This window comes from Aedes albopictus, chromosome 2 (assembly GCF_035046485.1).
Source record: "Aedes albopictus strain Foshan chromosome 2, AalbF5, whole genome shotgun sequence".
In the NCBI taxonomy this organism is placed as follows: Eukaryota; Metazoa; Arthropoda; class Insecta; order Diptera; family Culicidae; genus Aedes; species Aedes albopictus.
Genome location: NC_085137.1, coordinates 314,272,924 through 314,292,236, shown reverse-complemented (window position 1 = coordinate 314,292,236; position 19,313 = coordinate 314,272,924). Strand labels below are relative to the sequence as shown.

At 39.3% G+C, this 19,313-nt stretch overlaps 1 protein-coding gene across 1 annotated transcript in view; it reads left to right on the top strand.

The window, feature by feature from the left end:
- Window positions 1–600: 600 nt before the first annotated feature.
- Window positions 601–19,313, top strand: part of LOC134288209 (uncharacterized) — a 186,176-nt gene continuing 167,463 nt past the window's right edge. Inside the window, exon 1 of the mRNA XM_062852283.1 lies at window positions 601–3,142. Coding sequence (XP_062708267.1) covers window positions 3,041–3,142 — 102 coding nt within the window. The 5' untranslated portion in view covers window positions 601–3,040. The remainder of the gene's footprint in view (window positions 3,143–19,313) is intronic.

The window sequence follows — 19,313 nt, the reverse complement described above, 5'->3', positions numbered from 1 at the left end:
AAAATTGATGAATAAATGACGTCATATCGATGATTAATTCTCTTATTTTTCAAAATTTTGTTTCATTGAGAGCATATCAATTGTTGTTTCGACCAGTATTGCAATTACATGAAAGACGTTACAAAGACGTTTTTGCAATTGCAGGCTGTTATAAAGCATAATTATGGTGTTTTACCAATTATTCTTAATTATCATAATGATATTATACATATTCCCACCACTATTGTATCGCATACCCTATTTACGGTTTTAAGAGATAAGCAACTTTGACTGCGTCCCCGAAATACATTCAAGTTAAACACAATCTTTTTGCGAATCCGTTTTTGAGTTGGTGTACCTGCCTCCGAAATACTTTGCTTTTGCGTGTCAACACAGTAGGAATTTTCCGTGTAAAAAGTGTGATTTCAACCGCTAGGTGTCGCGACCAACAGCATCAAATATTTATCAATTTCTGACTCCGGAGATGGCCTTCCCTTCTCTGCTGCAGCGCACCTTGGCTTTTTTCCTCACAGACAGTCATAGCACCAACCAGCAGTCCAATGGAAGAGATTCAGATGTGGTTGGACCGGAGCGGACGGCGGCGGCCGGTAGGTGTGTGTGGCAACAATCGATGATGGGACTGGGCCATGGCGACCTACAGGCCACGGGACGGATCCATCTTCTGTATCAGCCGAGAAGCTTGATTGAACCCATTCAGCACTTCGGCATCGGAGAAGAAAAGATATTCAGGATGGGTGTTACATTTCCGTCCACGTCCGACCGGCCGCCCTAGGATGGACTTGGACTTGTGAATCCAGTTGTTTTCTGGAATTTGAAATCCTCCAAGAGCAGGTGCTAGTGGGGAGCACAGTGCAACAGCAGGCCCTTACGATTGTGTATACGGAGGCTGTAAGGCTGTAGGCAGAGCCAAGTTTTGCTGAATGAATGTGTTTTTACGCTAGTGCACTATACTCTCGCTCGGTGGGAAGGCAGGACTCCGTTCGGTGTTGTGGCAGGGAGATTTATCGATTTAGGGAATGGGGGAAAGCTTCGCCGTTTGTGCGTGATGAACGAGCTGCGAACTTGTGCGAGAGGGCTTCCGATATGGTGATGGGTTGTTGTCAATCGTAGTCGTAGTCGCGTGGGCTCTTGGGAGTTGCTGGGTTGGGAAGGGACTTGGGGAAGCTTCGGCATGTATGATAAAGTTGCTTATTATGTGAATGCGATGTGCAACAAGCTGGTGGCGGACAGTCAGTGGAATGGTTACGAAGATGAAGTTGGTCTCGGAGGGGTAGGAAAGCTTGGGTGAGAGGGGAACGACCCGACAAAAAGTGGTAGAGTTTATCGTAGTTGTTCGGGTCGTCGCGGTGGAATGATGCGGGTGGTTGTATGGTGTATGAACTGCGGTGAGTTTGCGCACTAAGGTAGCAAGATATAATTGTTGGGGGGTTTTCAGTGTATGTCTTGATGTTCTATTGCAATCTGTTGCTGGCTGGCGGCGATATCAAACAGGTTTCCCGTGGAGTTGGTGCGTCCGTGTGGCTGTTGGTGTTGGTGTAGAGACGGCTGCCTGTTGCAGGACCAAGATAACAACGGCCGAGCTCCGAGTCATAGTCATAGTCGTTGTCGTGTGTTTTCGCTGAAGCCATACGGTTTTTCCGCCGCCAGGCGAGTGCTTCAACAAGTGTGTACGTGGGGAGTACCGCACCCTAGGTATCTAGAACGGGGACCAATTTTTAGAACCTTATGTTCAGCGATCGAGCAATGTGTCAGTCGTCAGTTGCTAGCGGTACGAGTAACATCGTGAGTGAGTTTTTGTGAACTTGTTTGCCAAACTTGGTTCCCACTTTTTGGGTTAACAAAATACTGAATTAGCATACAAATTGGGCTTTCTTTTTAAGTTGTGTCCCCGTTCTAGAAAGTGTACATTCCTTTTTAGCTTCACTAATAACAGTTTCAAATGAATCTCTTAATACAGTACATCACCCCTGTTTACCCGTGCAAGTGAATTCCAGAACAAAAAGAGCTAAAATCAACAGCCACTTAGTTAAATAAAACTTGTTCTTCCTCCTTCCGGTGCAGTGGTAAACTTTTCCCTTCAATCTGCACCCCTACAATCTGTTGTTCCTTTTCTGCTCTTGTTTGTTTTCACGAAATTTTCCGAACTCTTCTTGCCAGTCCCGGGAATCCGGTGTCATTCTTTTCTTCGCCAGCTGGTACTCTTTTCCGTTTTCTTGTCTACTCTACAACTGGAAATCCGAAAAGTATTTGATCAATTTTAATTACTTTTTTCCTTCACTCTGCCAGCCTCTCAAATCTCTTTTTCAATCATTTTTCGCACCTGCCTCTATCCAATATTTTCAATCAAATTAATTACACTCTTTCCTCTGGTTTGAAAAATTGCAACTGCTTCCATGTCTCGAAACACAAGCACTGATTGACACGTTCGATATTCGATCGAGCCTCTGCCCGGTCCATTCCCAGTTAATTGAAGTTTGCAAAAGTGATTAATCCGCAGAAGAACTCTTTAAACAATAAATCGGCGAAAAAATATCAGTACAAAAGTGGTCACATCGAAACATTTTCCGATCCGCTTGATTGAAGTTTGAACAACAGCAAGCACCAAAGTAGTCAAACAACTGCGAACACCAACAAAAAAAAAACAAAAAAATCCTCGAACAAAGTTAAATTGAGTTAATAAACAATGAAGCAAGAACACCCCTCAACTCCCCCCTTCAAGAGGGCAAGGCGACGAAGCGCGAACTCACAAAGCCGAAGTGCAGAGAGCCTCTGACGGCAACGGCATCATCGATTGCATAGATCTCACTCCAGTCCAGACTTTATAGTTAGCAGCTGTTAGCAAGCAGCATCCGCGTGTCGTGCATTTCCGGGTGAGCCTGAACGAACGAGAACCACCAGCAAGACTTTTTTTTCGCGAGTTTTCCGTCCCTTATTCGCGCGCCGCACCCAACTTTGATCTTCTCCGCGGGAACGGCAGAGTGCCCTCAGTGCCGCTGTGTGCAGAAGAAAAAAAAAACAGTCAGTGAGCCGCCAGTGAGAGATGAAAATTCACGACCCAGCGCCGACAGACAGATCGAAATCCGTAAGGAGGGAGGTGGGGACGTGCCCAGCCCATCCCCGCGCGGCAGTCAAACTCCACAAGGTGAGTACTACATTTCTCGAGCCGCTTTACAAACCTCCCAGTTCAGTTTAATATATAGGTCTACGCGGCGAGGGCATCGGCGGGGGGCTGGAAGCTGTTGCTCTTGACGTGCGTAAAATGCCTGGCGTGGCGTGTAAATAAGGTCTCTTCTCTATGTGCTTTCAAGTTAAAGCCATGGCAGCACAAATCAGGCGTATACCGCGTCAAAAGTTGAAAGGAGCTGGAATAGGATATTTGATTTCATCCTGTTTGGCATTGATGTCGCTATTTGAAGTACCCTATTTAGGCCAAGTATGTCATTCGATCCGAAGCTGGGATATAATAATAAAATTTTCGGGAGTGAAATTATTTTCTGAATGAGCACGTTTTTGGAGTTCATATTTAAACGGGCATCTTCCAACAGCAGCCTTTGAAACAACCATACATCAATGTACTTACTATTTTCAACCCGTTCTGTCTCAATATGTGAGCATTGAAGTATAACTAATGAAGCAATGGCACATGAAAGTTGGGACGTGTTACGTTGCTATCTACTGGTATAACTGGTACAACTATAGGACTGCAAAAATATAGAAAACCATTTATAAACTACCAAAAACTGTAGAGAGTTTGAATTCCATTTTCCACCTAAATATCATAGGCATTATCAGAAGCTCCCTGATGTACTAACGATATTGCCAAATTTAGATTTGGGAAGATATCTACCGGTTGAAATGTTGGACCTCATATATGAAAACCACAAATATCAGATGTTGTGTAAATCAATTCTGATACATATAAAATGTTTAAGAAGAACAATAGCAGTCCCCAAGTAACAATCAGCATGACTTGAAAGTTTATTAATGTTTTATCCTGGTTTTCTACGAACATGTAATAAAGCTAGTTATTCTATATTAGTTTTATGTGGTAGTTTTTTTTACTTTGCACCTTTGACATTTCGTAAAACTATCATATAACTTCTGCTATAAACATCTTCAGTTAAAGGCTTAAGTCCAAGTAGTCATGAATTGGTTTTATCACTTATCATATATCATTTCAATAAAACTTGCCTTTGCGGTTGCTGTCGGTGAGATTTTTTTTTGTAAGCAAATATACAAAACTGTGAGGCAATGCATAAAAACCAACAAAAGATTTCATGTCCGTAACAAAGTCCAATAAATGCTGTGATAAAACCGTTAGTTCTATCGTGAGCTCAGTTATGACCACCTCAGGAGGGTAAGCCCTATTTGAGGAATCACAGAGTTTTATCACAAAAATATGTCGCCTACTCGGGATAATTTATGTACAGGGGATGGCCAAAATGATTGGGATAGACAACTTTTCACACAAAAATGTTCAACATGCTTTAACTTTTCATAAAGTGCATCAAAAATTCTTAAATTTTGAATGTTTGTTCACCTATTATATGTGCATGATTGGTACAAATTTATGCTCGATTGGTTAATCTTTCGCGAAGTTAGGATCGTTCTGGTAAAACACTATTTTTTACACAACTAATTTTTGAACTGTCAATCTCGGAAACCAGTGAACCGAATTGAATTAAATTTTTAACGTTTATCAACAATATATTGATACTTAATACGACTCTATAAAATGTAATATTTTCTCCCGATGAATAAAGTTATATCGATTGATGATTGATGTAAAAAAATATATTTTTTCGAGAAAGATCCAGAAAGTTTCAATCCATGATAACATTTTTCAACGTTCAAAAAGTACATATTTTTTAATGACATGAGAAGCAACAATGTATTGTTGATAAACATTCAAAAGTTCATTAGATTCGGTTCACAGGTTTCCGAGACATGACAGTTCAAAAATAAGTTGTCTTAAAAATAGTGTTTTACCAGAAAGATTCTAGCTTCGCGAAAGATTAACCAATCGAGCTCAAAATTATACCAAGGATGCACATATAGGTCAACAAACAGTTAAAATTTGAGAATGTTTGATGCACTCTATGGAAAGTTACAGCGTTTTGAACTTTTTTGTGAGAGAAAAAGAAGTTTCCTATCCCAAACATGTTGGCCCCCCCTGTAAATACTGAAAAGTCATTACTCAATTTTATGATTTCACGCACAGTTTAAGATCAAACTTAACGATTCAACACGTTTCTGGATTTTTATTTTCAGAAAAATAACATAATATCTTTGAAACTCCGCTATGTTGCAAAACCTTTTTTACACCCAATTCCACCAATTAAATTAAGTGCATTTAGCTTCCAATTAATGCACAATTTGTGCGGCAAACTTATTTTTTGTCATTACCACAGTAACATTCACCACAAATTTCACGTGGCATCCCAAGAAACAAAGATAGTTGAATTATAGTTTCATAAGCTAAAGTTTGCTTAAGAATTGTTTGTTAAACTCTTATACAGCTAAAATGTATGTTGGGATGTCTCCTAACCAGTGAATCAAAATTCAACCATCGCGCAACAATAATGACAATGTCGCAACCTGTAGTTGTTGCGACAAACAAACCCATGCGACATAAGTTTGCCTCAACTTGAAAATAATGAGATTAACATCGTACACCACGAGTTTAGAGATTTTTAAGCCTTGTATTGCGATTTTCGAACGGTAACTTCGAATCGGTAAACACTGCAACTCTGGTGAAGCTCTATCATCAAACAATTTCGACTTTGGGTTAGCAATAATTGATTATTCACGAGTTGAAAAGTACGCAACAAATTTAGCTTCCGTTTTGTCTGCAACAAAAAAAATTCGAGATCATGTCATTATCTGTTACCAGTAGGGATAAAGAGTAATCGTCGCACCTTCTTTGTTGCTTGTTTTGTGCCTCTTTTGTCTGACAATTCTCTTCACTGCTCCTAACACGTATTTAATAGGAAAACAAACTTGAATTTCAGACCGGAATCTTTTTTTTTATCTGTATTAACGAGGTTTTTAGCCCTAGGCTAGTTCATCTCGGGACCCACGCTTTACTTTCCTTCCGAAGAAAGAACTCACATTTTGCGAGTTTGTCGCGAGTTGTTTTCGATCCCACGTCCTCGGCGTGATACTCAAGTGTTCTAACCATCACACCAGGTCCGCTCCACCAGCGGAATCTTTCCAATTGATGGCTGGATAAACAACCAAGCATAATTTATTCTGACGATCGAACATTTACAAGTCAGAAGATGGTTTTATTTAGAAGGTTGTTTCGGAGATAAGATAAAACTATGATACAACCAGAAATCCCAAGCCGGTATACATACGAAGTCTTGTAGATCTAAGATTGGACCAACTAGCCAGAGCGTGAACCATAGGAGGCATCTAAGAGCTTGAGAGGACTGTCAAGTCAGCATCAATGGTTTTATGGTTGGGGCTTTTGAATCGCTAAAAAACTTTGATAAAATCAAAATTGTAACTTGGGTTGCGCTCTTGTCAAGCACTCATATTCGCTCGCCAAAACATTCGCCAAATGTTTTGTTTCTTGCAAAAATTCCTTTCGAAATTTTTTTTAAGTCTCTGTTTAAATTTCACGTGGAATTTCCTGTTCACTTTTATCCATTCATTTCTTTTTGTGGAAATATATTTTTCTTTGTGAAATTTGCTATGATTTGAAACTCTTCCAGATTTGGTTTTTTTTTTTCAAAATTGATAAGTTTTGGTTCATAAATAATGTAGGTTTTACCTATTCATGAGACTTTCTAAAATATCCCTAAACACTCATCAATTTGATTTTTCTTGCCTGAGAACTACTATTGTTTTTTTTAATTCGCTAAGACCAGGAGTAAAGTAGTAAAGAAAATAAATTTAAGATTTTCAACAAAACTTATTTCCAAATCTTATGTGTCATTTTTTTTTGTTTCAACTTTTCAAAACAACTTCAACTGGATATTGTTTTCAGAAATGCTTCCTGGAGGTTCAGTACTTTCCAGGAGTGCACCTAAATGCCTTCAACGATCTATTACTCCGTCATAAGCTCAATAAAGTACAGTGATGTGCCAATTTTATCATCTCCTCAATAAAGTTTGGTCAACAGGAACAGTGAAAAAATCGGAAAATTATTTTTATTTCCCATATTTGAACTGTATTATTACTAGTTGCTTTTGGCTCAATAATCAAATTTGCGATAGACATTTCTGACGTGAGAGACACCACACAAACTATTATAAATTTGAACTCACTTTCTCTATGTAACCATTTTAATATAGAATCATGAATGCACAACTACCTGCTCTCTGAATGGCATGACGTAATTTACGGGCAATCCCACACATCACTATAATAGTCGATTCCACAAAGATTCCAGGATTTCTCCAGCGATTTCATTGTCGACTTAATTGAATCCATTGCTTTTCTTTCGGGATTCTTCAAGATGCTCTGGCACAAAGCATGCTCTTCGGTTTTTCTATGAGCACTTCCTCAGTGTTTAACTTAGTGCTTCCTGTGACAATGACCAAATTTCCATTACGAAAATTTCCTGGACCGACTGGAAATTGAACTCGTCTCCTTTAGTATTATCTTGCTTGATATTCGTGCGTTCTCCGCATCGGTTCCATCTGGCTAACTTCCGGATGCATCGAGATTTTTTAAAGATTGTTTTCTATTTTTTTTTTTTCAAAGATGCCTCTTTGTTTCACGGGATTCTTTGCGTAACATGTTTCGAGACTCATACAAGAGTTTTCTTTTGGAATTCTTCGTTTTTTGTTTTTTTTTTTTTCAAAAATTCCGTCCTAGATTTCTACGACGAAATCTACAAGTTTTCTTTTACTTTCTGGCAATCATCATGGGATTTCACCAGGGATTTTTTTCAGGGGACCTAGTCACAATTTTTTTACCTTCCTTCCAAAATTCCAATAAGTGTTAATGGGGATCAACTCGACTTTTTTAAATTTCTTAAAATTTACGTTCGCCAAAGATTTTTTCAGTGATTTCCTCTGGAGCTCCCCTAACAATTCTTTCTGGATATCCTCCATGGATACCCTTTACGAATCCCCCCCCCCCACTTCTTTCAGAAATTCTAGAAGTATTCTTCCAAATTTTTATCTGCGAATTTCTCACAGGATTTCTCCTGAAATTCGTTCAAGAACTCCTCCACATATTCTTGTAGGGATATCTCCCGAAATTCTACAAGCAGTTTTCTACAGATTTCTAAAAAAATCATCTGGAGAATCCTCCTGGGATTCTTTTCAAAATTCTTCCCATGATTTTCCTTGGATTTCCCAGGGATTCTATAACTATTTCAGCATTCCTTCATTAGTCCTTCATGGATATTTCTCAGGAATCCTCCAACATTGTTTAGGATTCTGCCATAGATTACTTTGGAGATTAAGAATTACTTTCTGGACATCCCTGAGATATTTTGAATGATTTTCTCGGAAATCCAACAGCAATATTTTCAAGGATTTGAGGATCCTTCAGTAGTTTTCCGATTTTCACCAATATCTTTTGAATTTCAGTGATATTTCTTCAGGTTTTTACTCCAAAATAGATGTCCGAACTTTCTTCAAAGATTCGTCTCCGTTATTCCTGTGATTCCATCAGGGCTTGCGTCTGATTTTTTTTTAATTCTTCAGATATTTTCATCATTTTTTTTTTCAGATTTGTTCAGAGATTCCTTGCGGTGATCCTTAAAGAGTATCTCCGAAATGCCTTTCCGATTTTTTTTTCTAGAAAATCTTGTTTTCTCTCGAGGAATATGTTTTTTCTTGAGATTCCAGCAAATATTTCTTCGTGATTTCAAGAACTGTAAAAGTGCTCATTCTTAAGATGGGATGCAGACTATGTTCCATTAGATACATAATGATAGGAAGAAGATGATCAACAAGAAGTGAAAGTATCAGTAATTGAATACTGCTTGTATGCAGCGTTGATCCACACATAAGTCGTTGTGGAAACCTCAGAGGACGATAAAATAAAAGGTCCCAAAACGTGATAAAATCGGGAGTAGACTAAGCTATTTGAATAATGAGGGTTAGATAGCTTTTGAAATCATGGAACCAAGATATTTAATTAGAGTTTTTAGACAAACTCAAAGAAAACTGGGTAGCAATCATTATTCCAATACCAAAAGTACGAAGCAAATAATTATAGTATAATATATAAGATAGATTGCCAGAAGCATTGTGAGCATTTTTGTATTTATTTCTCTCCTGGGCAATTGAAAATTTTATATTTTTGGCTTATATTTAGTGTCCCACGCCAACGCCGACCAAGGTATCGGCGGCGCGCCATACGCCGCTGTTTGTCACGCCGCCGATTTTCATTTTTCGCTCCGGTGATCAGTGCACGAACAAAATTAAGTTTACATAAAGTTGAAATAAAAAAAAAAATCTCACGATCACTATCATAAATGATTGACTAGAATAATTGATTTCGCAACTCTTAGAACTTTTGTTTTTATTTTTCATTAGAATGTATTAATTATTCACCATTTACATCTCTCCAGAAGTTTCTTCAGAATATTCAGTGATGCCTCCTGGAGATCATCCTGGGATTCCTCCAGAAATCCTTCAGGGACGCTTCCAGAAGTTTTATCATTGATTTATTTTCGTTGATCTCTCAGGAAGATCTCGGCAGGGAAAACTCCAGGAGTTCCTTCAGACATTCTTTCGGGAGGATTCAGGGATACGTCAGAGATTCATCCAAAAAATCCTTCAGGGATTCTTATAGGAGGTCCTTCAGAGATTAGTCTGAGAGTTTCTTCATGGATTTCTTCTGAAGTTCCGTCAAGAATTCATACAGGAGTTTCTTCAGGAACTAGTCCAGAAGTTTCCTCAGAGACTCCTCCGTGACGTTCTGTTAGGATTGCTCAAGAAGATCCTTCATGGATTAATCCGGAAGTTTCATCAAGGGTCCTACAGGAATTCCTTTTAACATCGCTCCTTGAATGTGTTCAAGAATCCCCCCCTGAAATTTCTTCGGGGAATTCTCTTGGAATTATTTCGGGAAGCCTCATGAAAATTTTTCAGAGATTCTTTCAGGAATTCTTTCAAGGATTGCTCCAGAAGTTCCTCCGGGATCTTTCCAGGAGTTTGTTAAGGGATCTCCGTAATAGCTCCATGATGATTCAGGGATGCCTCCGGGCAGTGGCGTAGCCAGAAATTGTTTCTGGGAGGGGTTTTCAACGGTCAATGATACCTTTTTTGGTTTGTCACTAACATTCTGGATACATTAATGAGCAATTGTATTCGTTGTTTGAAAATAGCGGCGCAGCCGAAAATTTTTTTCGTCGCAAAGCGCTTTATTTTGAAATTTTTTTTTCAAAAAATGTGGTTCTGCGGGGGGGGGGGGGGGGGCGGGGGGTTAACCCTAAACAACTTCCCCCCCCCCCCCCCCCCCCCCGTGGTTACGCCAGTGCCTCCGGGTGTTCATTAGGAATTCCTTCAGAAGTTCCCTAAGCTATTTCAACAGGAGCTAGTTCAGGAATCCTTCCAGAAGTCCATTTGAATATTCTTCAGGAGGATTCATAAATGCCACCTGCAGATTCATCCTGAATTTCTTCAGGGATTCCAACAGAAGTTACTTTAGAAATCTCTACAGAAGAAGTTCCTTCAGAGAATCTTCCTATAATATCCAAGGATACCTCTAACTAGGAGAATTCAGGGATTCCCCTAAAATTTATTCAAGGATTTTTATAGGTGTGGTAACCGCGTCTTGCAAGCGCGAGTGTGTATATAAGACTGATTGTTCTGCTGTTGTGCTGCGAAGAGTGGGAAGGCTACAAAGACTTCACGCAGGTGCGCGTATGCGCGCGAATGCCTTGTATGAAGGTGAATGAGTAAGACGCTCGTCACCACATCTCCCTTTCAATAATCTGAATTTGTACATTGTCTTAGAGATTTCTAAAGTTTTACTAATACTTCACACCGTTGAATATCAAAACCGTCTAAACGTCATATGGGATAATCATCAATTCAATGTAGTGATTCGATGCCGCACTCAATAAATAAACTACACTTACTGGTACTTCTTAACTTCTACTTGATCGGCATGTATCATCCTTCAAACAATCGTGAACACTTCCGAAGCAAAGCTGCTCCGTCTCTCCCCCCCCCTTACAGTAACATGTGTCTCCTTACCAAAAAAACAATCGACCGGCCCTAATGACTTATCAAAAGCGTGACACTCTCCTCTCTAAGCACCAATCACCATCTGACAAATTGTAACGGCAGACAACCACGACCAAACACAGTTAGTTCAAATACTCTGACAGTATTTTTTTTCTCTAGCAGTTGTTCCACTTACTCCTTCTTATAGGTTCAATACTCATTAACACACGCATATCCCTTTCGTGACGAACCAACACAATTGTGCTGTTGAGCGGTAACAGTTTTGTATATTTTTTCATCTGTTTAGACTTTGTTTTATATGATGTAAATTGTTCCACTAATTCAGCCATTACTTATACTTGTATGTGTGAAATAAACTTTTGTTTACGTTGCCTGTAAAATTTACCACAACAAGGTAAACAAAAAGTGGGCAAAAACGTTTAAGAAAAAGTTTTATCTGTCGCATATTATTTATTTCCGATTTATCTACGTAGTCAACGCTAGAAATCAAAAGATAAAGAGTACCCAAGTAACCACGAGGCACTATAATCGACCTGGAGGCGAATATAATGCTATTAAGAAGCTGACACGCTTTATATTGGCCGCTTAATAGCCCTGTGTGCCAAAAGTGGCGAAATATAGTGCTAATGGTTACCAGGGTAGTTCTTTCAAATGAGTAAAAATAATAATTACTTTTTTGGGAAATCTAAGAGTTCTGGAGAGCCAAAGTTGAGCAATTTGTATGGAGATTTCACTTTTTTGCGCTCCGTCACGAAAGGGATATTATATTCAAGTTCCGAAAATACGACTTTATCAATATCTTCCAACAAATTATCACTTGTTATTAGATATCGTGGAATTGTGGTTCCGTTCTTCATTTGGTCTAATGAACTGCTTTCAGTCACTCTGAATATTTACTTATGCAAAAAAAAACCATCAACACGTTTGATTTTCTCTGTATGGCTTTCATTTTATCTTAGAAGGGAGCACGACACCAGACAACAGACCAGATATCGCACAGTCAAATACACCACATGACGACTGCGTCGTGAATCGAACCAGCATTCCACATCATAACACGGCCACGTGGGTCATGACATTAACCATACGACCCCGATGCCACTAATATCCTTTGCAACAGCAAAAATCCTTCATGTGAGCAGCGTGGCATGAAGGCAACAGCATATTATGCTTTCCCATTGAATACCTCTTCCAAAAGACGCTCTTCTGGTGTCCGTCCTATGTGACCGCTGCAGTGTCTTCCAAAGTGTACTGGTGAATCCTTTTCTAAGACCATCCCGCAATTCAGCACTATTCCGCAGTACCAGCGATGCTCTCTGTGATACGACTTTCCAGAACACACTTTGTCGCAGCAGAACCTATCCAATTACTGACCTCTCGCTTTACTGGATTCGTTCCTCAAAATATTCTCAAGTTGAACTGATATTTGAATTTAATTCATTTATCATCCTCCACAATGGATTCCTGTTACCTATTAAATCCATTGCTACTTGTACACCCTCAGTGAATTTAATCACAGCAATACGCTTCTAGTGAATTTAATCACAAGTTCTCAAAATGTTGCACCGACCTAAACTTAAAGAGCAGATATCTCTCCTCCACCCGGTGCAATGCACCAACAAGACAATGCCTGCTTCCTAATCCATTGCTCGAGTTAAGGATAGACTTGGTAAGAATCCCAAAATGGCCGCAACAATGGCCGACTTCTGCATCTACTATCGATTTTCAGTCGCACAAATCTCATTAAAAACAAAATCAGCACTCTTGATATTCTCATTTTAAGCTTTTCACAAGCAAGCAAGAACAAAATAAAAGCGACACTGTTAGTCGAAGCTTGCTTCTTGAGATTTGTGCATTCGAAGTTCTTGTGCGCTGTTGAACCAGGATTGCAAGGCGTTTGTCCTTTACTGAGACCACCCTCTGCCAATGACAATCTTGCAACTGAATTCAAAGACCCTCCACGCTCAAGGAATCCAAGGAAATCACCATTATGTCTTGCCGAACGCTCGTTCATCCACCGCGTCGACCACAGGACAGATACAACTAATCACATTCATAACAGGGTCCTGTCTACAAACTGTTTGTACAACCACTCCAAACAACGCGGATTCAAACATAAAAATCTGCTCCGCTTAATCAAATCACTCTTTGCATTCAAACTTGCAACACTTGTAACAAACCTTGCAATACTACGTAACAAACCAAAAAGATCCATTACATGAATCAGGCTGCAAACGCACAGCATCCAGGATCAGAACTCACTTTGTGTGAACACATACCTGATTAGACCGCTGTCAATTCACTGTAGGACCCGTTTCTAATGCCAAAAACATTTACACAACAAGCCCCAAGTTTTACCCAATAAATGTTACCGTTTTAGTCTGATAGAAGAACTGACTGAAGATCTGATCCAAAAAAAAAGTAGAGTATTCATGATGACCCAGACTCGCATCTCACTCAGTGTTGTAGCCTTAGATTCCAGTCAACCCACTGCACTCCACCAAATCGCACTCTGGCTATGCATTTGTCAAGCAGAAGCCCTTTCTCCAACAACAAAGACGTGAACCTGGATCATTATAATAACAACATTCATTTGGTTTACACAAAAAAATGCATACTTGAAATACAAATTTTCAACTGGTTTTGCTATATTTGAAGCAATCCTTTCCTCGCACAACCGCTCCAACGATGCAGCTACCTAAACAATGCATAGCAGAAATAATTGATACACGAAACTAGCATGATCATTGAAGAAAACCACTCTTTCCAGTTTGAAGGTTGTTTATTATCTCCTAGCACAAAAACAAAACCACAAATCCAATCCAAAACATGATATGAAAAACAATGCTGTCTTTCCTGATGTCATCCAGTTCAATCACAATCTTCCATGTTTCTTCATTCCTCTGACGCTAGACCACCCTTTGGCACAAAGCCAGATCGATTTGCCAAGTGTTTCATGAGCTCTTCCGGCATCTATCGAAGGTTGGCCAACTGTGCCGGATGATCCGCTTTTTCTTTTGGACTCGTAGGGTATGTGTGTCATCAGTAATCTCACGCTCCCATATTCATCCTATTCGAAAACAAGAGGTTACGGCCCCGATTGATCCCGTTCTTTTTGTTTTCATGGGTGCTCACTTCTAACAGAAAATACAAAAATAAGAAACAAAACAAACAGTGCTTCAATCCCTTGTTTTTCGTAAGATGAAAATTGGAGCCAAATGCTTAATAAGGGAACCAATACCCTATATCAGCAGAGCGAAAAAATATATTTTGAAAAGATCTTCCACAGGACCATGATTCGAACCAAGGCTCTCTCGACAGGATCTCGTTGAGGAGCCTCTCGCCAGCCTTATCGACTATGGTCCCTCCATGCATTCTCAGTGAATTCAAACACCTCTGCTCTGCTCCAATGCATTTATTTCTCCTTCCGCATGCAAGCGAGCGAATTTAATCCCAACTCCTTGCTACTCCTACTCAGACAGTCAGTCAGTGAATTTAATCACAGTTGGTCCCATGAGGTCTCAGTTACCCGATTAGTCAATTTCATCACAATGTTAGTGAATTGGATCACATGACTTATGCCTATCCGTGGTTTTCAAGTGAATCCAATCACAACATCCTCCTGCTCTTAGTGAATTCAATCACAGTCTCTTCAATGCATTTTACCACTGGCATACTCACGTCCTCTCATCATCTTTTTAGTGAATTTAATCACGTATCTTTCCGTGGTTCCAAGTGAATCTAATCACAAATACCTTCCTTATGTCTTCAGTGAATCAAATCACAACATCCTTCATGCACTATCTGTGAAGTCACAAACCAACTAAATCCAAATAGACTAGATCCGAAACGTGAGGAAAATCCAAACTGCATGAACAACCGTTGGGTGCCTAACTAAATTATGGACTTTCTGGTGTGTCTGCTGAATGTAGATCAAAATTAAGATAGTGCCATGCAACGCAGGACCAGGAACGATTGTCTTAAAGACTAGACTTTTTATTTTGATAAAATGATAATTATCAACCGAATGTGTGGATTAATAGCTAGAATGCACCATCCGATACAAAACGAAAGCAATTCTTCCTATACATCAAATGTTCTACACAAAACATGTTTTTTTTTTCAAATTCTATTTTTCATAAACATGCAACTAGTTACTCTGTGAAAATATGTACAGAAAAACGTTGCGTAAATTTCGTTGCATCTGAAAAACTTGATTTAATAGGTGCTGGAAATTTGAAGAAGTCATGGCATTTTTTTTTTAATAACACAGCAGCACTTTCAGAGATTGCACTGTCGCAACAATACCCGCAGTGAATTTAATCACAATATTTCAAAGTATTTCTCTTTCATCATTAGTGAATTTAATCACGATGTCTTCAAAGTTTCTGGTAAAATTATGGGTATTCACAAAATTAGACGTCGTCTGATTCAATCTTTCTTTTGCTTTAAACCTCAACCATTTCGAAATCTAGATTTATCAATAAACATCTTACGGAACTCCGTATGTATTTAAAATACTCGTATTCTCCTCTCATTGATTGCTGCAAATTCAATTACAAAAATACCAACATACCTCGCAGTACAAAACAGCACACATCCTTCGCCGCGCCAGTGCATCTGCGGTTGATCACTAGCACACTCACTGTAAAACAATACTCTCGCATGCCGCGCGCATGGAACAATGGCTCAAGGTCATATTTTTTTTCCTGCGCACAGCATCCAGGCTACAAGCGGCGCGGCGTCACTGCCCATATTCGCATAGTCGATGTAACCACCAACGTCTGCTCTGATGGGAAAACACGATTTTATAGATTTTTTCCGGATTTACATATGCACCGACTATTTGAATGAAATAATCTGTCAGTTTCGTGGATTACAGCTACAAAAAGTGAGCCGCAATGATTTTAAGATGTTTCATGTAATTTTTCCATATTTAAAACGTGTACGTCAGTTTATGCGACCATTCAGTCGTTTTGATGAATGATTACACGGATAAGTTGACGTAACAACCAGATTGCTATGACCGTTATGTTAGCTATTACGGCACCCGTTTTCTGAACACGTGCTATATTTTTTTCCGGAATGTCCGTCTTCTTCTTCTTCTTCAATATGGCTCTACGTCCCCACTGAGACTTGGCCTGCCTCGCTTCAATTTAGTGTTCTTTGAGCACTTTCACAGTTATTAATTGAAGGGCTTCCTTTGCCTGCCATTGCATGCATTTGTATATTGTGAGGAAAGTGCAGTAATACACCATGCCCAGGGAGTCGAAAAAAAATTTCCCGACCGGAACGGGAATCGAACCCGGGTCTCCGGCTGAATGTCCGTATTCGTGCGTTAAATACATTCTTTGTTGATAAGCAGCAGTCCCGACTCGAAAAAAGATGTATTAACCGTGGTTTCAGAAAAAAGCTAAGTCACATTCTGAAATTGTGAACTATCTGATAGTGCGGTCGAACGTACCATAAAGCGTGGGCATCGTAGTAAGATTCACAGTTGGTCGGCTTTAAATCAGACCAGACCAACTGTTTTTCAATGATTATGGGAAAATGTCCTGCAAGAAATTGGGATATCAAAGCATGCGCATTATTTCTTGAAATACTATGATTCCTTGGCTTATCTTTACCTGTCCAAAAAATCGCCTAGTCCAATTTGACTTTACGTCGACCAGTTTTCTTATTTCGTTTAATATGTGCAAAATACCGGAATTAACATTGATCCCCAGGCTCTGCGATGGATCCTAACAGCTTCTTTCAATGCACCTTGCAATTAAGGCAGTCTATGTTGAAAAGGTTATTTTATGCCTTATCCAAAATATGGTGTTGTGTGTAACTATTTATTAAGAAATACCTTAGTAATATATACATTTTTTTGAGATTTACTTGATAAACTGAAACATTAAGTGTCACCCGCGGGCCTCATTTATTTTTTCTCATATTCGACAAATTACGAAATTTTACGAAACTAATTTCATGTTAATAACCTTGTACTATTCCTCTACACTAAGTTTTTACAATTAAATTAGTAAACATCAAAAGCTTATACACCCAACGCCTAATCAGATAGATATGGATTGAATTTATCTAAGTTTTGGAGGATATTTACGACTGGGAAGAATTGTTGAACTGTTGTGGCTTTCTCAGTCTAACAGGATTAAAACGGCTATGCCAAACTCCTGACCGTTTCACTTTTGTTAGACTGAAAAGCCACAACAGTTCAGTAGTATTGTTTCAATGATGGTTTTGAAACAAAACGTAAAACTTATAATAGTTTTGCTGTGGAATGATTTTACTCATGACTAACCACGAGTTTACTATTTCATTAATCAATAAGGTGCCACAAAAACTCAAGTTTTGGGGTTCAATGAGTTTGCTTCAAGCACTTAGTTAGTAGCTGAAAGGGGGTTCGGGGAGTTTACGTCGTAATTCAGAAGAAGCGATAGAGATCTACCATAACCATCCAAACAAAAAATATAACTGTTCATACATGAGGTGTTTGGATTCTATACTTAGGAAATTTGACAAACACCCATTTAAGAGTAATTTAAAGTAAGCACGTTAACTGCGAACAATACTCGCTGCTAACCAGCATCACGGCATATGGCAGCGTTGCATGAACTACGAATTGTACCAAGTATGTAAATAAATCGATACAGTATGAACCCAATTTTGTCAGCCCCACAAACTGTTTGCTCTCATTAACTTACGGTCAAATTTTAACTAATTCAATCATGTTCATCACTAAACTACTGCTTGAAAATCTATTTAGATATTTAAGGAGAACAAAAAATGTGTCCCCGAAACGGGCTGACAAAATCGGTTAACTGATGTATAATGAAGCGGATAAATCACGGCAGGCTGCGGTGGGCTGGGTACGTAGCTCGTATGCCAGAGAAATGACAAACTTATACCATATTAGCAGAGAACCAGGAAGGAGCCGTTGGCTTCGTGGTAGGGCGCGCACGTTGGCCTTTTAGGTCTTCCTCAACTGCATTTTGCGGCCCTAAGGGGCTCCAAAATCTCAGGGCGACTGGAAGCGATTGATTCAGGACTAAGACCAGTGGAAACGATTACTACAATCGGCGTAGACTCACCATTATGAGTTGTAGGCTATCAAGTATCAATTTGTTAAATTATTCGCATGTTGTTGTCAAAGCATCATAAATGTTTCAGTATCTACATTGCATCCATAATAAGTATTACACATAATTGACAATATTCACTATGAAAGTTGTTGATATTGAAAATGATTTTTTGCAATTTCTCATCGTAATAGGCTGTTTTACCTCACGCAAATCTGACAGGAAAAGGCCTACTTTCCCACACCTAATTAACAGTGCTGTAATGATTCATTACAGCACTGATTTGCGTTGCGTAATGAACCATTACAGCACTGTTTTCAGTTTTGGTCAACTTCTTGATGCTTTCTGGACGCAGTTTTGAAAAATTGTGACAACTGCACAGTATAAAACCTATTATGATCAGATTTTCTTAAACATAGGCTGTGAACATCAGTATGCAGTTTGATGAAAAAGTTTTGTTGAAAACTATCCTCAAGGGTAATTTATGAAATTGCAAAAAACGTTGTACGCAACTCGGTGCAGAACTCGATTTTTCCAGCACTCGCCGTAATTATCCAACTCGGCAAGCCTCGTTGGATAAATGTACGACTCGTGCTGTAAAAATCGAGTTCTGCACCGAGTTGCGTACAACGTTTTTTGCACCTTCATGAATTATCACTTGAGGATAGTTTTTAACCAAACTTTTTCATCAGACTACACACTGATGTTCATAGGGGCTGTCCATAAACCACGTGGTCATTTTTTTGGGACTTTTCAACCCCCCCGCGTGGTCATTTGTCCATACAATTTTTTTTATTTGTCCATACAAAATGGTATTTGGCCGAACCCCCCCCCCCCTCCTTATGACCACGTGGTTTATGGACAGCCCCATAGCCATGATTAAGGAAGTCTGATCATAGCATGTTATACTGTGCAGTTGTCACTATTTTTCAAACCTGCGTCCAGAAAGCATCAATCAGTTGATCAAAACTGAAAACAGTGCTGTAATGGTTCATTACGCAACGCAAATCAGTGCTGTAATGAACCATTACAGCACTGTTAATTTGGTGTGGGAAAGTAGGCCTTTTCC